This window comes from Chlorocebus sabaeus, chromosome 6, assembly GCF_047675955.1.
Source record: "Chlorocebus sabaeus isolate Y175 chromosome 6, mChlSab1.0.hap1, whole genome shotgun sequence".
Taxonomy (NCBI): Eukaryota; Metazoa; Chordata; class Mammalia; order Primates; family Cercopithecidae; genus Chlorocebus; species Chlorocebus sabaeus.
The window spans coordinates 116,799-144,204 of record NC_132909.1 but is presented as its reverse complement, the minus strand read 5'-3'; the positions used below and the strand labels follow the sequence as shown (position 1 = coordinate 144,204).

General features: G+C 51.3%; 1 protein-coding gene and 1 long non-coding RNA gene across 2 annotated transcripts; one reads left to right on the top strand and one right to left on the bottom strand.

Annotated features, from left to right (window-relative positions):
* Nucleotides 1-13,404: 13,404 nt before the first annotated feature.
* SLC27A5 (solute carrier family 27 member 5) lies at nucleotides 13,405-27,329 on the bottom strand. Its single transcript, XM_073015774.1, has 10 exons — nucleotides 25,136-27,329; nucleotides 24,572-24,781; nucleotides 23,682-23,840; nucleotides 18,066-18,190; nucleotides 16,981-17,175; nucleotides 16,804-16,894; nucleotides 15,657-15,855; nucleotides 15,285-15,382; nucleotides 14,947-15,077; nucleotides 13,405-14,854 (listed from the first exon to the last, which is right to left on the bottom strand). The coding sequence occupies exons 1-10, from the start codon at nucleotides 25,821-25,823 to the stop codon at nucleotides 14,678-14,680; spliced, it is 2,073 nt and encodes a 690-aa protein (XP_072871875.1). The 5' UTR covers nucleotides 25,824-27,329; the 3' UTR covers nucleotides 13,405-14,677.
* On the top strand, nucleotides 15,683-24,991 carry LOC140711788 (uncharacterized). Its single transcript, XR_012093060.1, has 2 exons — nucleotides 15,683-17,197; nucleotides 23,619-24,991. It is a non-coding gene; the product is annotated as an uncharacterized lncRNA (long non-coding RNA).
* Nucleotides 27,330-27,406: the final 77 nt, after the last annotated feature.

Sequence of the window (27,406 nt, the reverse complement as noted above, 5' to 3'; positions counted from 1 at the left end):
AGACCAGCCTGGGCAACATAGCAAGACCCTGTCTCTACTTTTTTTCAATAAAAATTTTTTAAAACATTTAAAAAGACAATCAGCCAATTTTCTCCAAGTTAATCTATAAAGTAAATGAAACACAGGTAAAATATACCACATTTCAGCTGGGTGCAGTGGTTCACTCCTATAATCCCAGCACTTTGGGAGGCCAAGGCGGGGAGATTGCTTGAGCCCAGGAATTCAAGACCAACTTGGGCAACATGGTGAAACTCCATCTCTAGTAAAAATACAAAAAGTAGCCAGGTGTGGTGGTGCACGCCTATTGTCCCAACTACTCAAGAGGCTGAGGCAGGAGGATCACCTGAGCCTTGGAAGGCAGAGGCTGTAGTGAGCCATGATCGTGCCAGCCTGAGCAACAGAGTGAGACCCTGTCTCAAAAAAATGAAACACATTTTATATGATCTAAAAAAAAGATTCTAAAATGCATGTGGAAAAGTCCAAGAATTGCTGAGACAATTTGGAAAAATATGACAAGTAGGGAAGAATTGTCATATTGTAAATGAAAACATTGTTAAGTTACATAATATTAAAATAGTGTGGTGGCCGGGCATGGTGGCTCATGTCTATAATCCCAGCACTTTGGGAGGCCGAGGCGGGCGGATCACCTGAGGTCGGAGTTCAAGACCAGCCTGGCCAACATGGTGAAACCCCATCTCTAGTAAAAATACAAAAGAAAATTAGCCGGGTATGGTGGCACACACCTGTAATCCCAGCTCCTCGGGAGGCTGAGACAAGAGAATCCTTGAACCCGGGAAGCAGAGATTGCAGTGAGCTGAGATCGTGCCACTGCACTCCAGCCTGGGTGACAGAGTGAGACTCCATCTCAAAAAAAACCAAAAAAAAAATATTGTGGTACTGGCACAGGACTGGAGAACTAGGTCAATCTGGGAACAGACCTTCTAGAACTTGATATACATGAAATAACTCAACTGATCAGTGAAGACAAGCTGGACGTTCACTGAATATTGGCGAACAACTGAACTCCCCATACAAAAGAAAATGGATATCCACTTTACACACACTCGAAATTAAATTCCAGATTAAATACTAGGATATTTTAAATGATGTTTTCAATATTTTTTTTTTGGTAGAGACAGGGTCTCAATATGTTAGTCTAGTGTCAAACTAGCCTCAAGCAATCCTCCCTTCTCTACTTCTCAAAGTGCTGGGATTACAGGCTGAGCCATGGCACCCAGCCTGATAGTTATTTTTAAATATGAGGAAAATGTAAAACTTTGTTTTGTTTTTTGTTTGTTTTGAGACAGGGTCTCGCTCCGTCACCCAGGGTGAAGTGCCGTCGTGCGCACGTGGCTCACTGCAGCCTTGACCTGGGCACAAGCAGTTCGCTCACCTCAGCCTCCTGAGTAGCTGGGACCACAGGCACCTGCCACTCAGCTAACTTGCTTGCTTTTTTTTTTTTTTTTGGGAGATAGAGTCTTACTCTGTCACCCAGGCTGGAGTGCAGTGGTGTGATCTCGGCTCACTGCAACCTCCGACTCCTGGGTTCAAGTGATCCTCCTGCCTCAGCCTCCTGAGTAGTTGAGACTACAGGCATGTGCCACCACGCCTGGCTAATTTTTTGTATTATTATTATTATTATTTTTTTTTTTTTTTGAGACGGAGTCTCGGTCTGCCGCCCAGGCTGGAGTACAGTGGCCGGATCTCAGCTCACTGCAAGCTCCGCCTCCCGGGTTTACGCCATTCTCCTGCCTCAGCCTCCCGAGTAGCTGGGACTACAGGCGCCCGCCACCTCGCCCGGCTAGTTTTTTGTACTTTTTAGTAGAGACGGGGTTTCACCGTGTTAGCCAGGATGGCCTCGATCTCCTGACCTCGTGATCCGCCCGTCTCGGCCTCCCAAAGTGCTGGGATTACAGGCTTGAGCCACCGCGCCCGGCCTAATTTTTTGTATTTTTAGTAGAGACGGGGTTTCACTGTGTTAGCCAGGATGGTCTCAATCTCCTGACCTCATAATCCACCCACCTCAGCCTCCCAAAGTGCTGGGATTACAGGCGTGAGCCCACACTCAGCTAACTTTCGTTATGTGTGTGTGTGTTTTTGTTTTTGTTTTGTTTTGTTTGAGAGATGAGGTCTCACCATGTTGCCCAAGCCGAAAGTAAAAATTTTATGACCTCAAGAGTTGAAAATGATTTCTTAAATAATAACACAAAGTATACAGACCACTAAAACCCTGCCAATAACAAGTACTGGTTAGGCGGTGCAGAACAGGACCTGTGAATTTGATGAGTTATCACTCCTGTGATTTGATTATGTCGTGTGGTATAGATGTCCTTGTTTTGTTTTGTTTTGTTGATACAGGGTCTCATTTTGTTGCCCAGGCTGGAGTGCAGTGGTGAAACGGGGGGGAAAAGAAAGATCAGACTGTTACTGTGTCTGTGTAGAAAGAAGCAGACATAAGAGACTCCATTTTGTTCTGTACTAAGAGAAATTCTTCTGCCTTGAGATGCTGTTCATCTGTCACCCTAGCCCCGACCCTGTGCTGGCAGCGACATGTGCGGTACTGACTCAAGGTTTAATGGATTTAGGACTGTGCAGGATGTGCTTTGTTAAACAAGTGCTTGAAGGCAGTACGCTTGTTAAAAGTACACAATACGCTGCGGAAGGGAGGTCCTCCGCCTAGGAAAGCCAGGTATTGTCCAAGCTTTCTCCTCATGTGATAGCCTGAGATATGGCCTCGTGGGAAGGGAAAGGCCTGACCGTCCAGTCCCCCAGCTCCACCCAGTAAAGTGTCTGTGCTGAGGAGGATTAGTGGAAGAGGAAGGCATCTGTCTCCTGCTCCTCCCTGGGCAATGGAATGTCTTGGTGTAAAACCTGATTGTATGTTCTATTTACTGAGACAGGAGAAAACCGCCTTAAGGCTGGAGGTGAGCCCTGCTAGCGGCAATACTGCTGTTTAATGCACGGAGATGTTTGTATACGTGCACATCAAGGCTCGGCAACTTTCCTTAAATGTATTAATGACACAGAGACCTTTGTTCACATGTCTTCCTGCTGACCCTCTCCCCACCATCACCCTATTGTCCTGCCACGTCCCCCTCTCTGAGGGAACTCAGACCAGTGCCTGCGCAGTGCGGGTCCTCCGTATGCTAAGCGCCGGTCCCCTGGGCCCACTGTTCTTTCTCTATACTTTGTCTCTGTGTCTTATTTCTTTTCTGAGTCTCTCGTCCCACCTGACGAGAATTCCCACAGGTATGGAGGGGCTGGCCACCCCTTCAGAAACCATAGGTCACTGCAACCCAGAACTCCTAGTCTCAAGCAATCTGTCCACCTCTACCTCACGACTAAAGAAACAGCTGATAAGTTTAATAAATCGAACTTAAATCTCTATGAAAAGACAGTGTAAAAATAAAAGATAAGCAAAATATTAAAGGAAAACATAAACCAAAAAAAAAACCTCAACAAACCCAGAAGGTATTTTTAACTCCAAATAAGTCCAGGCGCGTTGGCTCACGCCTGTAATCCCAGCACCTTGGGAGGCCGAGGCAAGGGGATCACTTGAGGTCAGGAGTTCAAGACCAGCCTGGCCAACATGGCGAAACCCTGTCTCTAGTAAACATATAAAAATTAGCCAGCCCTGGTGGAGCGCGCCTGTAATCCCAGCTACTCAGGTGGCTGAGGCAGGAGAATCGCTTGAACCCGGGAGGTGGAGCTTGCAGTGAGCTGAGATCACATCACTGCACTCCAGCTTGGGTGACAGAGCAAGATTCCATCTCAAAAAATAAATAAATATGAATAGGACTAAAACACAATAGAACCATGGAGAAAGGCTATAAGGCAGGAATACATATCAGAAGAAACTGGGCTGATGAACCAGAAAGAAAACATGCTTAGCATTACATGCCTAGCAGTAATCAGAGAAACCCCAGCACTACGAGGGCAGGGCTTCACCTGCCTTACTTGTGGCCACACACCCTGTTCCTAGCACTGTTTGGTATTCACAGCATTGTCAACAAACGAGATACACATCAATATAACATGATGGATTTCTCAGCCTTCAAAATAGCAATTAAAAACCTTTCCATTAAAAAAAAAAAAAGGCATAAACGTGACTATGATTTTAAAAAAAAAGAAAGAAAAAAAAGGCCGAGCGCAGTGGCGCACGCCTGTAATCCCAGCACTTTGGGAGGCCAAGGCAGGCAGATCATAAGGTCAGGAGATCGAGACCATCCTGGCTAACACAGTGAAACCCCATCTCTACTAAAAATACAAAACATTAGCCGGGTGTGGTGGCGGGCGCCTTTAGTCCCAGCTACTTGGGAGGCTGAGGCAGGAGAATGGTGTGAACCCAGGAGGTGGAGCTTGCAGTGAGCCGAGATGGTGCCGCTGTACTCCAGCCTGGGTGACAGATCAAGACTCCGTCAAAAATAAAAAATAAAAACAAAACAAAAAACCCTGCCAGTAACAAGTATTGGTGAGGAAGTGAATACCAGGTCCTGTGTATATAATGAGCTATTGAAACTGCCTTTGCAAAATTATGACTAAGACAGCAAAAGAGATCTGACTAAATCAGTTCCATCTTGCTTCTAACCTCGAAGCTGTCCTAGTTCATTCGTGGGCATAGGCTGAACTAACTTTGGGAGAAACTTACAGTTCATAACTATATGGTTTATAATTTAAAACAAAGAGGATAACAGCCCTTTCCCAAAGCAGACCTCCTTCTTGCCTGGGGACTAGACGGCCTTTGTAGGACTCACATTAGCCACAAGATTAGAAATGATGGTTTAGGAGTCATGCAGCTGGAGGCTCCAAGATTCTGACCCTCCCTAAACTGCTCCTAAGATCAGTGCTTGGGATAGTTTGCAGACCCTGCACTTGATGGGCCAGCTGGCCCCACCCAGATCCGTAAGCTGGCTCCTCTGAGTCCCCCAGGAACAGACTCCCCACAAGAACACAGCTTCGACTCCCTGTGATTTCATCCCTGACCAGTCAGCACTCCTGGTTCACTGGCTCCCAGCCCACCAAGTTGTCCTTAAAAACTCTGCTCCCTGGCCGGGCGCGGTGGCTCAAGCCTGTAATCCCTGCACTTTGGGAGACGGAGACGGGCGGATCACGAGGTCAGGAGATCGAGACCATCCTGGCTAACACGGTGAAACCCCGTCTCTACTAAAAAAAATACAAAAAAACTAGCCGGGCGAGGTGGCGGCGCCTGTAGTCCCAGCTACTCAGGAGGCTGAGGCAGGAGAATGGCGTAAACCCGGGAGGCAGAACTTGCAGTGAGCCAAGATCGCACCACGGCACTCCAGCCTGGGCGACAGACAGAGCGAGACTCTGTCTCAAACAAACAAACAAACAAACAAAACCTCTGCTCCCTGAATGCTCCGGGAGACTGATTTGAGTAATAATAAAACCCTTGTCTCCCGCACAGCTGGCTCTGCGTGAATTACCCTTTCTCTACTGTAATTCCCCCGTCTCGAGAAATCAGCTCTGTCTAGGCAGCAGGAAAGGTGAATCCACTGGGCATTTGCACTGTTGCTCCTATGATTGGATTATGTCAGATGGCATGGTTGCCCTTTTTTCCTTTTTTTTTTTTTATTTTTTTCGACAGTCTTGCTGTCACTCAAGCCGGAGTGTGGTGGCGCGATCTTGGCTGACTGAAACCTCCGCCTCCCAGGTTCAAGCAATTCTTGTGCCTCCATCTCCCAAGAAGCTGGAGTACAGGCATGTGCCACCATGCCTGGCCTTGGCCTCCCAAAGTGCTGGGATTACAGGCATGAGCCACCTCACCAGCTGTAGTTTTGTTTTCTTGAGACAGAGTCTCACTCTGTCACCCAGGCTGGAGCAAAGTGGTAGAGTCATAGCTCCCTGCAACCTAGAACTCCTGGGTTCAAGTGATCCTCCCATTTCAGCCTAGCCAGTAGCTAGGACTTCAAGCACCTGACATCACGCCTGGCCTTTTTTTTTTTGAGACAGAGTCTTGCTATACTGTCCAGGATGGTCTCAAATTTCTGGCCTCAAGTCATCCTCCTGCCTCAGCCTTCCAAAGCTCTCAGATTAGAGGCATGAGCCACCACACCTGGCCCCATAGCGGACCTTAAAATAGATTATATGATTATCTGGGGGTGTGGGGGGGCTGATCTAGCTACATGATCCCTTTTAAAGCATGGAGCTCTTGGTGGACACCGTGGCTCACACCTGTAATCCCAGCACTTTTGAGAGGCCGAGGCGGTCGGATCACCGGAGGTCTGTCATTCGAGACCAGCCTCGCCAACAGGGCGAAAACCTATTTCTGCTAAAAATACAAAAATTAGCCAGGCGTGGTGGTGCACGCCTGTAATCCCAGCTACTTGGGAGGCTGAGGCAGGAGAATTGCTTGAACCTGGGAGGCGGAAGTTGAAGTGAGTCGAGATCATGCCACTGCACTGTAGCCTGGGTGACAGAGCAAGACTCCGTCTTGGGAAAAAAAAAAAAAAATTACAAAAATTAGGCCGAGCATGGTGGCTCACTCCTGTAATCCTAGCACTCTGGGAGGTCGAGGCGGACAGATCATGAGGTCAGGAGATTGAGACCATCCTAGCCAACACAGTGAAACCCCATCTCTACTAAAAATACAAAAAGTAGCCAGGTGTGGTGGTGCGCGCCTGTAATTCCAGCTACTCGGGAGGCTGAGGCAGAAGAATCGCTTGAACCCGGGAAGTAGAGGTTGCAGTGAGCCGAGATCGTGCCACCACACTCCAGCCTGGCAACAGAGCACGACCATCTCCAGAAAAAAAAGAAAAAAGGAAAAAGAGGCTGGGTGCGCTGGCTCACACCTGTAATCTCAGCACTTTTGGAGGCCGAGGCGGGCAGATCACTTGAGATCAGGAGTTCAAGACCAGCCTGGCCAACATGGTGAAACCCTGTCTCTACTAGAAATACAAAAAATTAGCCAGGTGTGGTGGCGTGTGCCTGTAATTCTAAGTATTCAGGAGGCTGAGGCAGGAGAATGGCGTGAACCCGGGAGGTGGAGGTTGTAGTGAGCTGAGATCGCGCGTCTGCACTCCAGCCTGGGCAACAAGAGCAAGACTCTGTATCAAAAAAAAGAGAAATGCCTAGAAATAAATATGAAAAGACTAAGTGGAGAAACCAAAACTCTACTGAGCGTCATAAAACAGACCAGACCGAAGGCAGAGACATAGTCATCCAAAGCAGAAGTTGCTGATCATTCAAGCCTGTTTGCATTTGTCCCTTCTTGCTTGTCCCCCTGAATGCTACCAAGGGGGACCTAGACAGGAAGACTTGGGCAGGTTCAGAACCTGAAACGTCTGTGAATAAAGTGTGAAGACAGAGCATGTGAGGAGAGACTCCGCTGGGTTCCCCAGTGGCCAACGACCTCCACACCTTTTCCCCACTTCCTCTGCCCAGCCCAGGGAACCAAGGGACCACAGACAGGCCACGGTGGGGAGACACAGAAGGCAGGAGGCATACAGGGCCTCCACTCTGCCTAACCTCATGAGTGGTGGCCCCCTACATTGGTGCAACGTTGAATGAAGCAACCCTCTCTATATCAGACTCCAAACCCAGAACCAGGACACATGGTCTGTGTGAGTTTCCTCTGGCTGCTGTAACAAATTACCACAAACATAGTGGCTTAAAACAATATACATTTATCTTATAGTTCTGGAGGTCAGAAGTCCAAAGTGGGTCTCATGGGGCTAAACTAACGATGACAGCAGGGCTACCTGCCTTCTGGAGGCTCTAGGGAAGAATCTGTTTCCTTGACTTTCCCAGTTTCTAGCGGCTGTCTGCAACCCATTGGCTCATGGTCTTCTACTTGATCTTAGCCAAAAGACCAAGAAGCATGCTCCCTGTACTATCCTCAAAGCCAGCAACAGGCCAGGTGCGGTGGTTCACGCCTGTAATCTCAGCATTTTGGGAGGCCAAGGCAAGAGGATTGCTTGAAGCCATGAGTTCAAGACCAGCCTGGGCAACATGGTGAGAGACCCTAACTCTACAAAAATAATAAAATATTAGCCAGGTGTTGTGGCACAGGCCTGCAGTGCCAGCTACTCAGGAGGGTGAGGTGGGAGGATCACCTGAGCCCAGGAGATCAGGCCGCAGTGAGCCATGATCACACCACTGCACTTCAGCCTGGGTGAGACCTTGTCTCAAAAAAAAAAAAAAAAAGCCAGCCATGCCAGGCCAAGTCCTTTCTCATGCTGTCATCTCTCTGGTTCTTCCTCTTCTGCCTCCCTCTTCCACTTATAAGGCCCGTTGTGATTATGTTGGATCCATCCAGATAATCAACAGCAGCTTCCCCATCTAAGGGTCAGCTGATTATCAGCCTTAATTCTCCTTTGCCATGGAACCTAAAATATTCACAGGTTCCAGGGATTAGGACCTGGACACATCTGGGGTCATTATTCTGTTAAGCACACAATTCAACTGGCTTTCTGCCCAGCTCTGGGAGAAAGGACATTGAAGGGTCTGGGGTATGGGATTTGGACCAGCAAATGTCCAGTTTCCAGCATCTCAATGCATTAGAAGCAGTTCCATTATTTGACTAGAGAGCAGACACTCAATGCAGTGAGCCAACATCGTCCCACTCCACTCCAGCCTGGGCAACAAGAGCAAGACTCCATCTCTAAATAAATAAATAAATAAATAAATAAAGTGTGTGTCACCTGCCCCAGCACATCCGCTCCACAATAGTTGAGTATGGGGTAGGACTCTGCCTGCTCATTTCACCCCAGGAGGCCAACCCTCCCGGATAGCCCAGGATATTTTTTGGGAAAAAAAAAAGGTGTTTTTCCATCTCCCCAAGATCCTCTTGAGTTCAACTAGACATTTCCTATATAAATGTTTTGTTCTGCCTCTTCATTTTGAGGGGTGGCCTTTTCTCCCTTCCCCACCACCCCTGCTCCTTCCCAGTCTGCCCCTGGCCTCCAGTCCTGGGGATCAGTTGAGGTAGGTCCCTGGTGTTCCATTCCCTCCCTGTTTCTTTCTGTCAGTTGTCACTCCTGCTGAATTTATTGCTTTTCAATACCGTACTGAAGGTTTTTTTTTTTTTTAAATAAAATTGTTTGGAAAGTAAAAGACAAAAGGAATAAAGTGTGTGGTACATTGAATAAACAACACTTCATACATCTGTAGGCTAGTGGGGGAATAAGAAAAGGTTTTAATTTTTTTTTTTTTTTTTTTTGCAACAGAGTCTCACTCAGTCGCCCAGGCTGGAGTGCAATCTTAGCTCACTGCAAGCTCCGCCTCCCAGGTTCACACCATTCTCCTGCTCAGCCTCCTGAGTAGCAGGGACTACAAGCGCCCGCCACTACGCCCGGCTAATTTTTTTGTATTTTTAGTAGAGAAGGGGTTTCACCGTGTTAACCAGGATGGTCTCAATCTCCTGACCTCGTGATCTGCCCACTTCAGCCTCCCAGAGTGCTGGGATTACAGGCGTGAGCCACCGCACCTGGCCTAAAATTTTTATTTATTTTAGAGACAGGGTCCTACCTCTGTTGCCCAGGCTGGATGGAATACAGCAGCACAATAATAGCTCACTGTTACCTCAAACTCCTGGGCTTAAGCCATCCTCCTGCCTCAGCCTGCCAAGTAGCTAGGACTAAAGGTGCACAATACCACTCCTGGCTAACGTTTTTACTTTTTAATTTTTTTTCTAGAGACATGGTCTCACTATGTTGCCCAGGCTGATCTTGAACTCCTAGGCTCAAGTGATCCTCCCACCCTGGCCTCCCAAAATGCTAGGATTACAAGCATGAGCCACTGCACCCAGCCAACAATTATTATTATATTATTAAATTTATTTATATTTATTTTATTTATTTTTATTTATTTTTTGAGACGGAGTCTCGCTCTGTTGCCAGGCTGGAGTGCAGTGGCACAATCTCAGCTCACTGCAACCTCCGCCTCCCAGGCTCAAGTGATTCTTCTGCCTCAGCCTCCTGAGTAGCTGGGACTACAGGCGCCCACTACCACACCCAGCTAATTTTTTGTATTTTTAGTAGAGATGGGGTTTCACCATGTTGGCCAGGCTGGTCTCGAACTCCTAACCTCATGATCCACTCACTTCAGCTTCCCAAAGTGCTCGGATTACAGGCATGAGTCACTGCACCCAGTCTCAAAAATTATTATTATTATATTATTATTATTATTTTGAGACAGAGTCTCAGCTCTGTTGCCTAAACTGGAGTGCAGTGGCACGATCTTGGCTTACTGCAACCTCCACCTCCCAAGTTCATGCAATTCTTTGCTTCAGCCTCCCGAGTAGCTGGGATTACAGGTGCACACCACCACGCCCAGCTAATCAAATATTATTTTTAATCCTTGCAAATGTAATAGCAAAAACCATGAATGCCCCAAGCTAGCTAGGGTTTAGGGAGGCATGGATTTGTATAAAGTGCTAGTGAACTTGTAAAGCTGAGGATCCACAGTGAGCTCTTTTTATAACATCCACACCCTCTGACCCCACACCTGCAACAATGGGGTTGGCAAGTAACTCATGGTGAAAGCACCTCTCTTGGCTGGGGCTTCCTTGACAATCGTGGGAGCAACAGGACAACTCATCCCATGAGATGTGGTGAAGATGAGATGAGCTGTCAGTTAAGAAGTATCAGCTCTAGGCCAGGCTCGATGGCTCACGCCTGCAATCCCAGTACTTTGGAAGGCCGAGGTGGGTGGATCACGAGGTCACGAGGTCAGGAGATCGAGACCATCCTGGCTAACACAGTGAAACCCCGTCTCTACTAAAAATACAAAAACTTAACTGGGTGTGGTGGTGGGCACCTGTAGTCCCAGCTACTCGGGAGTCTGTGGCAAGAGAATGGCGTGAACCCGGGAGGCGGAGCTTGCAGTAAGCTGAGATCATGCCACTGCACTCCAGCCTGGGAGACAGAGTGAGACTCCATCTCAAAAAAAAAAAAGTCAGCTCTAGCCTGGCCCCAGGGGGCTCCACGAGGGTTATTCTTCTTAACAAGGACGTGAGGGTTCTTAGACACAAGTTTCTTTCTATTGTTGTTAACAATCCCCTCCAATGACACTGCAAAGTGGGGTCAACATGCCTACTCTGCAGATGAAGACACTGAGGCTCTGACTCATGGCCAGAGCCAAGATGGCAATAGCAGGGACAACAGGGAACCTTTGTGGGGAACTTTCCTTGTACTTTTCCCCACAAACATCCTTCGAGGTAGGCATTTCCATTGGAGAAAACTGAGGCATGAGAAGCAGGCAGATCTAAGTAGATCTCTAGCTTGTAAGTGTCTGCCTCGCTCTCCACACTGCAAGCTCTGGGATCTCCATGCCCACATTCAAATCTAACACATATGCCCACCCTCCCCTGCATTCCCAGCATATCAAGCATTTGACAATCTGTTGACTGAGTGGATTTCTTCAGCCCACATTCCAGATGCTGGCTTTGTCTGATAGAAAACACGTGAGATAGCCCCATGGGCCAGGGCTCCTTGAACTGGCACCAGAGGAATGCAGCATTCCTCATGGGGACACAGTCAAAACTTACCGTCGTGGGCCGGGCGCGGTGGCTCAAGCCTGTAATCCCAGCACTTTGGGAGGCCGAGACGGGCGGATCACGAGGTCAGGAGATCGAGACCATCCTGGCTAACACGGTGAAACCCCGTCTCTACTAAAAATACAAAAAATTAGCCGGGCGAGGTGGTGGGCGCCTGTAGTCCCAGCTACTCGGGAGGCTGAGGCAGGAGAATGGCGTAAACCCGGGAGGCGGAGCTTGCAGTGAGCTGAGATCCAGCCACTGCACTCCAGCCTGGGAGACAGAGTGAGACTCTGTCTCAAAAAAAAAAAAAAAACTTACCGTCGTCCCACTACATGGCATACACAAGAGAAGTGGAGATACCTGGGCTCAGGGTGGCACCAGGCCATGAGCACAGCGGTATGGGAAAGCCTGAGGAACAGGGCCCAGCATGTCTCAAGGGATGGTCACAAGACACAGTAGACCATGGGGCCACAGTAGGGGTGGCCAGTGCCAACCTCTGCTGCTTTGTCTGTGTACTCCAAGCTCCCTTCTAGGCTGGTCTCTGGTCCCAAAGGGTACAAGGGCCTTAACATAACAAGAACCTACTGTGTTCAGGGCAGGAGGGATGGGCCATCAAGAGAGCCCAGGCTCCGGCTGTCACGTGATTTTTTTTTTTTTTTTTTTTTTTTTTGAGACGGAGTCTCTCTGTCGCCCAGGCTGGAGTGCTGTGGCGCAATCTCGGCTCACTGCAAGCTCCGCCTCCCGGATTCACACCGTTCTCCTGCCTCAGCCTCCCGAGTAGCTGGGACTACAGGTGCCCGCCACTGCGCCCGGCTAATTTTTTCTATTTTTAGTAGAGACGGGGTTTCACCATGGTCTCGATCTCCTGACCTTGTGATCCGCCCGCCTCGGCCTCCCAAAGTGCTGGGATTACAGGCGTGAGCCACCGCGCCCGGCCTGTCACGTGATATTGAACCTACTGTGCATCTGGGAAGGCAAAGCTGAAGGAGCAGCAAGGGTGACCAGCCTGACCTCTGCTGCAGTGTTCACGTAACCGCAGGCTCACTTCGTGGCCAGGGTCCTTCCTGAAGGAAATAAGAATGCCACCGAACTTGAGAACCTAATTTGCGACAGGAGGAGGAAGCCCAGATGGGGTCATCCCACAGGGATAGCTGAGGTCCCTGGTGGGAAGGCAGGAAGGACCCCAAAGTAAGGTCTTTGGGGCAGCAGCCCCTGCACTCCTCCAATGTTCCTTCATCCACATAGACACATAGACTTCTGTGAACACATGTGATACCAGGCCTTGGTATCCACTTGTCCCTGCCTATCGTTTCCTTAGTGCCCAAGGAGGTGGCAACGCCTGGGCCTCTGCTGCTCTGTTCACACAGCTCTAGCTTCCTTCCTGGCCAAGGTCTCTCCTGGAGCAAACAGGAGTATGAAGGAACTGAACAACCCACTGTGTGCAGGGGAGGACCAGATGGCCCGGATCCAAGTCCAGTTGTATGAAAGGGCTAGGGCTCTTCCGGGAACACATGGGGCTCCACTGGCCACACAGGGCAGAGAAATGGCAAGTCACAACAACTATCACTTTGCAGAAGATAACTAACGTGCACAGCCACCACCAATGACAAACAGATGCTCCTAGTGGGACCCCAACTGAAAAGGGTACTGTCTCAGCTGGAGGCTGCAGGGCTGACAGGCAGAGCCTCAAATGCTACCAGGAGCTCTGTGAAGCCCAGCTGCCTCACGGCCCATGTGGGGTGCTGCCTGCACTGCTCCCTTCGAAGGCTGGTTCTGTCCTCGACATGGCCCATAGCCTGATGAGGAGGCTGAGGCACGGGAGAGCACAGTATTATGCCAAACCCCTACTGACTCCAATGGGGTGGCACCAGGTTCAAGAGGCACAAGAAGCGACTGAGAGCCAGAAAACAAGATATAGGGTTTTATTGGTGGCTTACGTACCGGGGAGAGTCCAGGGGTGGTGGGCTGGGCAGGAGAACCACTTGCAAAAAGCATGCAGTTTATATAGCATTTTCACTTAATATCCTCCCCCAGCAACCTTCATTTAACTGAAAGTAAAAGGCCAGGATCCCCTGTACCGCCAGCGTTCCATGGGACAGGACCAAGGACCCAGATGTTCCTCAAAAATAAGGAAGGAATCTTTGAGATTCCTTAGCCAGGAACCTGAACTACACTCAGGTGCATCTGCCACACAGGGCCATTTTCAGGTATGCTTAAGCCATTGCCATCGGGTGTGTTTACTAAGCACACGAGAAGGGATGGGCAAGGTCGCAGCCTGCAGCACTGCCCACGGACGGCCCTCTGCATACAGGGGTTACTGCTGTGGGGTTCCTTTTCTCACCATCATCACCCCAGTTCTGCTCCCAAAGTTGACCCACGGACCACCGGCCCGGCACCACCACAACTGTTCCAGCGTCTGTAGCCTCACCTACGGTTCCTACTGCGCCCTGAGAAGCACTTATGGCCTTTGAGCCAGAGGCTCAGCACCCACACACCCCCACCTACATCTCCACTAGACTTCGGGTAGCACGTCCAACTCCTGAGACTGTGCAGACTCCCATTTTCCAGAGGCCTCTGCTCCTGCTGCTTCTCACCTACAAAGCTTGCCCCAGGGCCTTCGCACGTGCCATTCACACTGCCAGGGACACTCCTCGCCCAGTTACTTCCTGCTTACCCTTCTAGCCTCAGTCCAGCAACCTCCAGGCTTTGTCAGATCGTGTATCCACAGCACTTCACAGAAAAATAATCCACATCCACTGGCCCAGCCACCGCCTCAGTGGCCCACTAAAGACCCACAGATGGAATCAGTGTTCTCATCTCTCTACCTTAGAGCAGCTGCGAGGCTGGCCGGCTCCTCCCACACCCGTGGCCTTACACAGACAGGGTCATCCCACCGGGATGGCTGAGGTTCTTGGCTGGGAGACAGGGAAGACCCTAAACTGAGGTCTTCAGGGCACTAGCCCCTGCACTCTTCCATTGCTCCTTCATCCACGCAGACATACAGACTTCTGTGAACACATCTGAGTTTATTCTGCCACTGCTACGGGGCCCACTGTCATTTCCAGCCCACTGAGGTTGAGGGTATGGCCAGACTGGGATTCACGCAGGCCCAGGTTGAAATAATGTGTTGGGGTGGGGGTGTCTGGCTTTGATCCCTGCCCCAGTGGGTTGGCCAGATAGTCAGAGCCTCCAGGTTCCCTCACACACAGCCTGGTACGTTTCTGCCGTCAGGGGCCGGAAGGACTGGGCCTGGTTGTCAAGTATAAACAGAGGGTCAACCACGATCCCCACGTTGAAGCCTTCGCGCACCAGCCGGGTCTTCATCAGTTTGAACGTGCTCGTGACCTCCACGGCGTCCTGCACGGCAGTGATCATGGTCCCCTCACTGTGACACCCCTCACCCCCCGGCTATGATCTTCCACCCACCTTCCCTGCCACCCCGGGCTCACCTGGATGCGGATGAAATGGGGGGTAGCGTAGGCAGGGAGCCAAGCGCGAACGTGCCGGTACAACTTCTGCCCGTCGAAAGTCTGGCCGGGGGCTAGCTGCACGGCAGCCATGCCCACTTTACCCTCACACCCTAGGGAGCAGTCTGGTCACTCTCGGCTGACCCACCTCGAGCGCCCACAGCTGACCCTCCAGCCTCGCCCAGCTCTGCTCACTGGCTGTGAGATGCGGCAAGTTTCTAAACCTCTCTGCACCCTAGAGCTGCCCCACCTGTAAAATCAGAATAACGACCCCTCCACCCACAAAGCTGCTGGAAGTTTAAAATGAGAACTCTCCGCACCTGGCACACACACGCCATACACGTTAACCTGCTGCAGGAAGTCCACCTGCGACAACACGCCCTCCACCTCGTGCGTGGACACGTTCTCGCCCTTCCATCTGCGGGGTTGGAGCCGGCGCTTGTGACCACGCCCCCGGCAAGGAGAGGCCCCGCCTCTTGCCCCGCCCCGCCTGCCTCTTTTGGGGATTAGGAGGCCCGGTCAGCCCCGCCCCCTCTAAAATCGAGAAGCCCCGCCTTCGGGTGGCAAATCCGGACTCCAAGCTCCGCCCTCTTACGCTAGGAAAGTCCCGCCTCTTCAGACTGGCTCCCTCTAGGATCTGAAGGCTTCCGAGGTCCCGCCCCAGCCCCGCCCTGAGAAACCCCGCCTCGGACCGGAAGGTGTCCCCGAGGCGGTCGCGGAAGTAGAGGAAGCCTTCGCGGTCCATGGCCAGTACGTCGCCGGTGTTGTAGTAAACGTCGCCCGATTGCCGCACGTTGCGCACCAGCTTCCGTTCCGACAGCTCTCGGGGGCCGCGGTAGCCCACGAAGGGTTGGTGGCTTACCACCTTGGTCAGCAGCAGCCCCGGCTCCCCTGGGGGTAGGAGCAGGAACAAGAACCCCTGGAGCCCACCAGCCAAATCCCCTGCTGGAGGTTTTCAACAACGGTGGACTCTTCATCATCCAGCGCCCTGCCAAGGACAGACCCAAAGAGAGACAGGGAGATCCAGAGATTCAGAGACAGAGACCCTGAGAGACGGCGACGGGCGACACAGAAAATGAGAAGTCTAGGTCAGGCGGTATCGGGGAGCCCATGAGAAACAGGGAAAGGATGACAAGGGGTGGAGACGGACAGACCAATGGCAGTGAGAATACACATGACCAGGACCTTGCAAGGCCCTGGGAGAAGACACTAAGAAGGTACAGGACAGGGGCCGGGCGCGGTGGCTCAAGCCTGTAATCCCAGCACTTTGGGAGGCCGAGACGGGCGGATCACGAGGTCAAGAGATCGAGACCATCCTGGCTAACACGGTGAAACCCCGTCTCTACTAAAAATACAAAAAACTAGCCGGGCGAGGTGGCGGCGCCTGTAGTCCCAGCTACTCGGGAGGCTGAGGCAGGAGAATGGCGGGAACCCGGGAGGCGGAGCTTGCAGTGAGCTGAGATCCGGCCACAGCACTCCAGCCTGGGCTACAGAGCGAGACTCCGTCTCAAAAAAAAAAAAAAAAGAAGGTACAGGACAAGAGACCAATGGCTGGAATGCCGTCTTCCACAGAAAGCTCAAGAGAACAAATCAAATGGACACCCAGAGACCCAGTAAATCAGAGCGAGAGATCAAGGCAGGGGAGCTGGGCAGAGCGGAGAAGCTGAGGCAGAGGCCCCAGATGGTGGTAAGACAGGCCACTGGCTCAGGGTCCAGATGAAGGCTGCATACCCCTTTAGTGAGCACCAGTGTTAAGGTTTTGGGCAGCTCGTTCCAACCAAAGAGAAGACTGAGGATCGCCACCCCCACCACCCAGGAAAGGCTCCTCAACCCCCATACCTAGCCCTACAGGGATGCAGAAGCCCTGATTATCCCTCACAGGCTCCTCCGCCTCCATGTCGAACTGCACCAGCTCAAAGGGGGACAGCATCTGGGGTAGAGGGTGGGGTGTCGACATAGGTCCTGTGGGCTCAGCCTCAGTCGGGGCAGCTGCACACCAGGCACCCGCACACTCACTCGAAGGAGGCAGTTCATCTTGCCCAGGGCCCCGCGGCGCCCCACATAGTTGACTAAGCCCATGTTGCCTTCTGTGGAGCCGTAGATTTCCCAGATCCGAATGGGACCGAAGCGCTGCTGGAAGGCCTCCCACACATCAGCCCGGAGTCCATTGCCCATCGCCATGCGGACTGTATGTGTCCGGTCCTCTGGTTGCTACAGGAATGTCCCCAGAAGGGTGAGGAGGAGGTGCTTTGGGGCATGCCTTGGAACCTTTACCTAGAGGGGGTGTTATCCTGGGTCCTTACCTTGGGAGTTACCTGGAAGGTGACTACCTAAGGGATCTACCTGGGTTACTTACATGAGAGTAGTTACTGGAGTCTTTTCAAATAGAGTGTTACCTGCAGGGGTGACCTGAGAGCTTTGCCTAGGGGACGTTACCAGAGATGACTGGAGGCCTCATCTGGGGTCTCACCTAAGAGTAGTTACCTAGAACTTTAATTTCATGGAGATTTAATTTTAATTAATTAATTTTTTTTTTTTTTTTTTTTTTGAGATGGAGTCTCGCTCTGTCGCCCAGGCTGGAGTGCAGTGGCCGGATCTCAGCTCACTGCAAGCTCCGCCTCCCGGGTTTACGCCATTCTCCTGCCTCAGCCTCCCAAGTAGCTGGGACTACAGGCGCCTGCCACCTCGCCCGGCTAGTTTTTTTTGTATTTTTTAGTAGAGACGGGGTTTCACCGTATTAGCCAGGATAGTCTCGATCTCCTGACCTCGTGATCCACCCGTCTCGGCCTCCCAAAGTGCTGGGATTACAGGCTTGAGCCACCGTGCCCGGCCAAATTAATTAATTTTTAATGTAAATTCTCACAATAGGTGTAGGGGCTATTATTCCTGTTTCCCAAATGAGGACACTGAGGCTCAAGGTAGCACAGCTATCAGAGAAACCACTATTGGAAGCCTTGTCTGGAACTCCTTATCTGGGTTCTTGCATGAGGTGGATTATCTGAGGGACTTGCTTGAGTTCAGTACCTGAATCTTTACCTGAGATATCATCTGGGATTTCATACTTGGGTGTTCACCATGGAGCCCTAATCTTAGAGCCTCACCTGGGGCATGTTACACAAGTACCGCAGGAGCTCGCCCACATACAGGATCACGGTCACGCCATGCTGCCGACAGTCATCCCAGAAGCAGGAAGCAGAGAACTTGGGGGCCAGAACACAGGTGGCTCCTGGGAGATGAGAGGGGAGGGTGTTTCAGGTCATGCTTCCAAGTTGTTGTAAGAAGCTGCTTTTAGCACCTGTGTTCACCCACCCCCACACCCTGAAATACAAGACAATACTGAGTTCATCTTTGTGTCTTTGGCCCAGCCAGGACTGCTGTCATTAGAAGAGCATAGGCAGGCCTGGGTTCAAATGCTGTCTCCAGGATGCCTGGAAAGCTCCGTGCCTGGTATAAAGTGATCAATGCTAAATAAGGGCTGCAAATATTAAATAATTACTTTTTTTTTTTTTGAGATAGAGTCTCGCTCTGTTGCCCAGGCTGGAGTGCAGTGGTGCAATCTCGGCTTACTGCAACCTCTGCCTCCCAGGTTCAAGCGATTCTCCTGCGTCAGCCTTCTGAGTAGCTGGGATTACAGGCACCCGCCACCACGGCTGGCTATTTTTTGTATTTTTTTAGTAGAGACGGGGTTTCACCATGTTGCCCAGGTTGGTCGTGAACTCCTGACCTTTCAGGTGATCCACCTGCCTCAGCCTCCCAAAGTGCTGGGATTACAGGTGTGAGCCACCACGCCCGGCCACTTATTTATTTATTTATTTATTTATTTATTTATTTATTTATTTTGAGACGGAGTCTTGCTCTGTCCCCCAGGCTGGAGTGCAGTAGCGCAGTCTCGGCTCACTGCAAGCTCCGCCTCCCGGGTTTACGCCATTCTCCTGCCTCAGCCTCCTGAGTAGCTGGGACTACAGGCGCCCGCCACCTCGCCCGGCTAGTTTTTTGTATTTTTAGTAGAGATGGGGTTTCACCGTGTTAGCCAGGATGGTCTCAATCTCCTGACCTTGTGATCCGCCCACCTCGGCCTCCCAAAGTGCTGAGATTACAGGCTTGAGCCACCTCGCCCGGCCCACTCTTTTAATTTTTATTTTTACTTGTCACTGACTCAAAGCTCAAATTACTCTTGATTGTGATAAATGAATGCCCAGCTAAGCAGATGGGTGGGCAGGTGGATGGATATGGTAGATGAATGGAAAGATGAATGGATGGACAGTTACAGTAGTGAGTGAACAGATGGATGGATGGACAGTTAGAGTAGTAAGTAGATGGAGGGGTGGGTGGAAAGTTAGAGTAGTGAGTGAGTAGATGGATGGGTGGACAGTTAGAGTAGTAAGTAGATGGAGGGGTGGGTGGAAAGAGTAGTGAGTGAGTAGATGGATGGGTGGACAGAGTAGTGAGTGAATAGATGGATGGACAGTTAGAGTAGTGAGTGAGTAGATGGATGGATGGACAGTTAGTGAGTGAGTAGATGGATGGATGGACATAGTAGTGAGTCAGTAGATGGATGGATGGACAGTTGGAGTAGTGAGTGAGTAGACGGATGGATGGACAGTTAGAGTAGTGAGCGAGTAGATGGATGGGTGGACAGAGTAGTGAGTGAGTAGATGGATGGATGGACAGTTAGAGTAGTGAGTGAGTAGATGGATGGGTGGACAGAGTAGTGAGTGAGTAGACGGATGGATGGACAGTTAGAGTAGTAAGTAGATGGAGGGGTGGGTGGAAAGAGTAGTGAGTGAGTAGATGGATGGGTGGACAGAGTAGTGAGTGAATAGATGGATGGACAGTTAGAGTAGTGAGTGAGTAGATGAATGGATGGACAGAGTAGTGAGTGAGTAGACGGATGGATGGACAGTTAGAGTAGTGAGTGAGTAGATGGATGGACAGTTAGAGTAGTGAGTGAGTAGATGGATGGATGGACAGAGTAGTGAGTGAGTAGACGGATGGATGGACAGTTAGAGTAGTGAGTGAGTAGACGGATGGATGGACAGTTAGAGTAGTGAGTGAGTAGATGAATGGATGGACAGGGTAGTGAGTGAGTAGATGGATGGGTGGACAGAGTAGTGAGTGAATAGATGGATGGACAGTTAGAGTAGTGAGTGAGTAGACGGATGGATGGACAGTTAGAGTAGTGAGTGAGTAGATGGATGGATGGACAGTTGGAGTAGTGAGTCAGTAGATGGATGGGTGGGTGGTGACATGCAGAGGCAGGGGGTAGAAAGATGGATAGGTGTAAGGATGGATAGATGGGTGGGTTGGTGGATGAATGGATGAGTGAAGAAGTAGGTGAGTAGGTGGATGGGTGGGTTGATGGATGTATGTATGGATGTATTGATGTATGGACACATGGATTAATAAGATATAGGGGGCTGGGCACGGTGGCTCATGCCTGTAATCCCAACACTTTGGGAGGCTGAGGGGGGTGGATCACCTGAAAGATCAGGAGTTTGACACCAGCCTAGCCAACATGGTGAAACCCCATCTCTACCAAAAAATGCAAAAATTAGCCAGGCATGGTGGTGCACACCTGTAGTCCCAGCTACTTGGGAGGCTGAGGTAGGAGAATCACTTGAACCCAGGAGGGGGAGAGTGTAGTGAGCCGAGTTTGCACAACTGCACTCCAGCCTGGGTGACAGAGTAAGACTCTGTCTCAAAAAAAAAAAAAAAGAAGCAGAATCTAACAACACCTCTAGAGAAAGTTTCCAATTTAACAAGAAATGCAGACGAAAGGGGAACAGAGACCTATAAGCAAATACAATGGGGAGACTGTTTAATTATATATTTAAAAAAAAAAACACCCAGCCAATTGGCTGGGCACAGCTTACACCTGTAATCTCAGCACTTTAGGAGGCCAACGTGGTCGGATCACTTGAGGCCAGAAGTTCAAGACCAGACTGGCCAATAGGGCAAAACCCTGTCTTTACTAAAAATACAAAAAAATTAGCTGGGCATGGTGGCCCACACCTGTAATCACAGCTACTCAGGAGGCTGAGGCATGAGAATCATTTGAACCCAGGAGGCAGAGGTTGCAGTGAGCCAAGATCATACCACTGCACTCCAGCCTGGGTGACAAAGCAAGACCCTGTCTCTAAAAACAAAACCAAATCAAAACAGCCCATTGGAGAAATCCGAACATAGTCGACATCATATAACATTAAGGGGTTACTATTAATGTTGATAGGTGTGATAATTTGGTTACAGTTTCTTAAGTGCTTATATATTAGAGATATGTACTGCAATATTTACAAGCATAAAGATAGTGTCAAGGATTTGCTCTGATCTATTCTAGAAAGAAATAGGGAAGTGGCTAGGCACGCTGGCTCACACCTGTAATCCTAGCACTTTGGGAGGCTGAGGCGGGTGGATCACCTGAGGTCAGGAGTTCGAGACCAGCCTGGCCAACATGGAGAAACCTCGTCTCTATACTAAAAATATAAACGTTAGCTGGGTGTGGTGGCAGGTGTCTGTAATCCCAGCTACTCACGAGACTCAGCCTCAGCATAGAATTGCTTGAACCCGGGAGGCAGAGGTTGTGGTGAGCTGAGCTTGCGCCAATACACTCCAGCCTGGGCAACAGAGTGAGACTCCGTCTCAAGAAAAAAAAAAAAAATTATTGAGGCTGGGCGAAGATACATGAGATGTCATCAAACTATTTTCGCTTTTTTTTTTTGCAACGGAGTTTCACTCTTTTCGCAACCCCCGCCTCCCAGGTTCAAGCGACTCTCCTGCCTCCGCCTCCCGGGTTCACACCATTCTCCTGCCTCCGCCTCATGGGTTCAAGCGATTCTCCTGCCTCAGCCTCCCTAGTAGCTGGAAGTACAGGCACCCGCCACCACGCCCAGCTAATTTTGTATTTTCAGTATCACTAAATTCTTTGCCTAGCAAGGAATATTAATATTAAGACCCTGGGAAAGGAATTCATTCCTGGGGGGAGGTTTATAAACGGCCACTCTGGGAATGTCTGTCCTATGCAGTTGAGATAAGGGCTGAGATACGCCCTGGTCTCCTGCAGAACCCTCAGGCTTGCTAGGGTGGGGAAAAATCCCGCCCTGGTAAATTTGAGGTCAGACTGGTTCTCTGCTCTCGAACTGTTTTCTGTTGTTTAAGATGTTTATCAAGACAATGCATGCACCACTGAACATAGATTCTTATCAGTAGTTCTGTTTCGCCCTTTGCCTTGTGATCTTTGTTGGACCTTTATCAGTAGTTCTGCTTTTTGCCCTTTGAAGCATGTGATCTTTGTACCTACTCCCTGTTCTTGCACCCCCTCCCCTTCTGAAATCCTTAATAAAACTTGCTGGCTTTGAGGCTCAGGTGGGCATCACGGTCCTACCGATATATGATGTCACCCCTGGTGGCCCAGCTGTAAAATTCCTCTCTTTGTACTCTTTCTCTGGCTGACACTTATGGAAAATAGAAAGAACCTATGTTGAAATACGGGGGGTGGGTTCCCCTAATACCATCATGCCTGGCTTTTTTTTCTTTTTTAAACAGAAGGCCTCTCACTATGTTGTCCAGGCTAGTGTTGAACTCCTGGGCTCAAGTGACCCTCCTGCCTTGGCACCCCAAAGTGCAGAGATTATAGGCATGAGCAACCACACCTAGCCATGATAAAAGTTTGAAAACACAAAGAGGCTGGGTGCGGTGGCTCACACCTGTGATCCCAGCACTTTGGGAGGCCGAGGCTGGTGGATCACAAGGTCAGGAGTTCAAGACCAGCCTGATCAACATGGTGAAACCTTGTCTCTAGTAAAAATACAAAAATTAGCTAGGCATGGTGGTGCATGCCTGTAATCCCAGCTACTCAGGAGGCTGAGGCAGAAGAATTGCTTGAACCCGGGAGGTGGAGGTTGCAGTTAGCTGAGATCATGCCACTGCACTCCAGCCTGGGTGATAGAGCGAGACTCTGTCTCAAAAAAATAAAAGAGAGATAAAATGGCCGGGTGCGGTGGCTCACACTTGTAATCTCAGCACTTTGGAAGGCCGAGGCAGGTGGATCACGAGGTCAGGAGTTCAAGACCAGCCCGGCCAAGATGGTGAAATCCCATCTCTACTAAAAATACAAAAATTAGCTGGGCATAGCGGTGGGTGCCTGTAATCCTAGCTACTCGGGAGGCTGAGGCAAGAGAATCGCTTGAACCCAGGAGGCAGAGGTTGCAGTGAGCCAAGATCAGGCCACTGCACTCCAGCCTGGCAACAAAGCAAGACTCCGTCTCAAAAATAAAAATTAAAATTAAAATTAAATTTAAAAAAAGAGAAAAAAGAACAAGCTATGGAGAAGTCCCTGTCTAGATTCTGAATCAAGAGTCCAAAGAGACAGCCCTATGGAGTGCTTGAGAGCACTCCTACTCCAGCTCCCCCTGGGGCCATGTCACAAATCTGGGCCAGCATCCCCATCATCTCCTGAGCACCCCACCTTCCCTGGATGCCTGTGACCGTCACTCATATCAGGTCTTGTCACCTCCTGACCAAAGCACAGCCATTAGGGAGTGTGTGGGCGTCCAAGCTTTTGTCCATGGGGCCCTGGTACTCACTGGTGGGTGTCCCTTCTCGAAAGTGAGAACGCAGGGTGCTGGGTAACCTACGGCGTCTTTTTGCCTTGACAGCCCCACCCTGACACTTGCTCCAGTGGTCCTGTAGATTGGAGAGCTCCTCAGAAGTGGGCTTACCGAGCTCTAAGCAGCCGAGGATCCCAACGACAAGTCCCATTGCGTGGTACAGAGGCAGGACCATGTAAACCACGTCATCAGCTGTGGCCCCAAATAAGGACAGCATCTTGCTCATCTGCAGTACCCTCTCATGAGTGAGGATGGCTGGCTTCGGGAGGCCTTGGGATGAAGGCATAGCAAGAAGGGCAGGGTGGTGAAATGACAGCACAGAGAGGGTCCTGACCAGAGGGATAGATCTCTAACAGCCAGGCCTGCATTGGGGTTTGAGGCTCTCAGAGAGCAGTCAAGTATAGGGATCTGTGGTTGGGTTCACAGGCTGAATTTGGACTGAGAGTAATATGTCAAGACCAAAGGTTTCAGTGGCTGTTTACTGGACACAGGAAGCATTCTGGCATTGACCTCTCAAATTACATTGGAGGTCAGAGTTCAGGCCAAATGTCAAAATCAAGGCTCTCACAGTGGCTCACACCTGTAATTCCATCATTTTGGGAGGCTGAGGTGGACAGATCACCTGAGGTCAGGGGTTAGAGACCAGCCTGGCCAACTTGGCAAAACCCTGTCTCTACCAAAAATGCAAACATTAGCCAGGTGTGGTGGTGGGCGCCTGTAATCTCAGCTACTCAGGAGGCTGAGGCAAGAGAATCACTTGAACCCAGGAGGTGGAGGTTGCAGTGAGCCAAGCTCGCACCACTGCACTCCAGCCTAGGTGACAGAGCAAGACTCTGAGTCAAAACAAACAAACAAACAAACAAAAAACAGCCAAACAAACAGAAAACAAATGTCAAAATCAGATGGTAAAGTGGTTTCAGAGGTCAACACTGAGGCACAAGTCAAGTGTGGGGTCAGGTCAGCCTGAGAGTTCAGAGGCTGGTGCTAATGGGCACCCTCACCAGTGGTCCCTGAGGTGTAGATGAAGAGGGCAGGGCTTCTCCAAGTGATCCCAGCACGCAGGTCAGCAGGCACTGGATGGGAGGGCGCTGCATCCAGGGCAGCCCCCAGAGCCCCCACCCCTGGTGTAGGGGAGGTATGACTGAGGTAGAAGCAGCGGATGTTCTCAGCCTGCAGCTTGGGAAGGATCTCCTCCAGGCTCTCCCGGAGGTCTGCAGGGATGGGTCAGAGGAGAAACAGAGGCAAGGCTCACCTTTGAGGTCGCGAGGCGGGATCTGAGACCCAGAGATGCAGGCAGAGTTGCAGCTAGCATAGAAAAGCGTCCATGTTGTTTGGTAAAGAATCCCATCATTAGTATTTTTGGTCAAAAAGGATTGAAATAGCCATTGTGGGAAAATTAAACTCTGGTGACTTGAGAACTACTTTCTGCTCATAAGTCTTGATTATAATTGCCTGAGAAAGTGGGCAGGTGGGGACCAAGGGCCTCTGCCAGTACCAACGGGACCCCTGTCCTACAGTCCCTGCCCTTGCCCCCTTCCATTCTCCACTGGCTCCAAGGCCCTCACCTGGGTCCACCACCAGCACCCGGGCCCCAGAGCTCAGCACAGAGTGCACCAGGGGCATCCCCCGGCTATGCGGGTTGATCCAGGCTGTTGGACAGCCCAGCTTGGCCAGCCCCAGCCACAGACACAGGGCTGGAACGGCCTGGGAAGCCAGCACCAGGAGGGCGGCAGGCTCCCCAGCACACAGGCTCGCACGGCCACCCATCTCAGCCTTCAGGGCCCATGCCGCCTGGCACGCCCGGGCATCCAGCTCGCCAAGGGTGACGGAGCCAACCCCGGGCCCCGTCCACACCAAGACTGCCCTGCCAGACTGAGCTCGTGCTCGCCTCTCGAAGGCATCTACAAAGGTGTCAGGCGGCTGCCGGCTCAAGCATGCCCTGATCTTCAGGCCCACATGGAGGAGCTTAGCCAAGAAGACCACATCAGCCGGCAGCCAGCGTAGCCCTGGGGGCGGCCGTGCTGGCAGCAGGGTTAGTGCCAGGGCCGCAGCTGCCAGGCTCAGCCCATGGGGCACCCAGGGGCTGAGCCAGGGCCGTGCTAGCATGGCCAGCCCAAGTAGCACGCAGCATGTGGGATCCCCTAGGAGCCAGCGCAGGGTCAAGGCCACAGCCACTGGCCACACTGGCTGTCCTAGACCCCAGAGCAGGAGCAGCAGCAGCAGCAGCAAGGCCAACCGTCGCCTGACACCCATGGTACCAGCTCCTCCCTAGGAGCAGCAGCTGTGGAATATTGAGGCTCACCTCTGGCCCCTCAGAGTAGCCCAATGGCTCCTCCCCAGGGGTGGCGGCCCTGGCACTGCTGACAGTGGCTGGTCCTCTCTCTAGGACTTTGCCCCCAGCCCTTCTCCTCTACATGTTTGTTTGCTCTGACTGGTCTTGTGTGTGGCTCCAGCCCCTCTCTGCCTATTTGCCACCCCTATCAGCCCCCTCCTTTGCCAGGTCTGACCCCTTTCCATCATTGGCCTCTGGGTCCCAGGTCTCTGCCCCTTGGGCACCACCACTAGCCTCCTTCCTGCTGTCCTGCTTGCCCCATCCACCCTCCGGGGCTGGCGTCTAACTCCCTTGCCTCCCCTCCCATCCCTGCTGTGTACCAGGTACTCAGAGCACAGAAATCCCTGCCCTTGGGAACACTCCAATCAGGCCAAAGAGAAAAGCAACAGGACAACAAGGTGGACCTCACTGGGAGGTCCTCCTGTGACACCCACTTAAACCCTGGGGAGAGGGCTAAGCCCCTTGTCCCACGATCCAAGGAATCGTAGCCTCCTGCCAGGCATCCAGCAAGTGCTCAGTAAATAGAGGAACAGTTGCATCGCCTGGATTCAAACCAGCTCTGCCCCCCACCCATGTGCTCGCTCTGTGACTCTCTGTCCCACCTCTGGCTTTGATGACGATGGAGTCCTGGGGTTCAGGAGACTGAAGTCAACCCATGATGCACTCAGTTGGATCATCAAAGCCTTGGCATTTCACCTTGAGGAGGCAGTCCCAGAAGGTAAACCCAGAGGAGCTGCCATTGGCCTAGGAGCCTGGCAGGTCAGGCTGGGGCATGGCCCTCCAGGACATACCCCACTCCACCAGCTCGAAATCCTTAGGGCAGGGCACCTAGGCTAGGAGCCACTATTGTGCTGAAGAGGGGAGAGGTGAAGAGTGGCTGCTCTCTCCACTGGATGCAGGGGCCTGGGACATGGCTGGCCACCGGGGTAGTGTCCCCAACTGCCCAGTAGTCAGCCCCCGGATCCCACCCCTCACTGTTTCCTGTCCCCAATACAGCCATCAGAGCCCTCCCTGAACTTGGCCCCCAGCACTAAGGGCAGATATATGGGGGCTCATATACCCTCAGGGCAACCTGGCCCCAAAGATCCCCCTGGGCTCACCACAAGTAAGGTGCTCAGCCATGTCCATCAGAGTGGGGGAGGGGAAGTCTCAAGTCCAAAAGGCCCTTAGACCCTGGCTGGAAGATCTATGGGAGGGGCCTCAAAGGTCGTGGACAGCAGCAATCAGGAGTATGATGGGGCTTTCACATGGCCTCCCTCTCGGAGACCCATCTCAGATGTGGCCTGCCTATCCTCCTGCCCACAGGACTCAGGGATACAAGAGAAGAAAGTGCCGGTTATATATGTAGCACATCTTAGCCCCTACAGAATAGGGGTCCGAGATGGCAAAGTGGACCATCCTGTCCCTGCCTAGGACAGCCTGTGGGCCGCATGGGTGCCGCCCAAGAACAAGGACGCTGAGCCCTGACACCCACAGCTTGTCTATGAGAGCAAGGCACGCACTG

What these genes read in the sequence shown, in the direction of transcription:
- SLC27A5 (XM_073015774.1), bottom strand. Translation starts at nt 25,823, where the DNA reads ATGGGTGTCAGGCGACGGTTGGCCTTGCTGCTGCTGCTGCTGCTCCTG. An exon ending in CCTCGGCTGCTTAGAGCTCG is followed by an intron (nt 18,191 to 23,681) that starts GTAAGCCCACTT and finishes CTCATCTCCCAG; the next exon opens with GAGCCACCTGTGTTCTGGCC. An exon ending in CTGCATCCCTGTAGGGCTAG is followed by an intron (nt 15,856 to 16,803) that starts GTATGGGGGTTG and finishes TCCTACCCCCAG; the next exon opens with GGGAGCCGGGGCTGCTGCTG.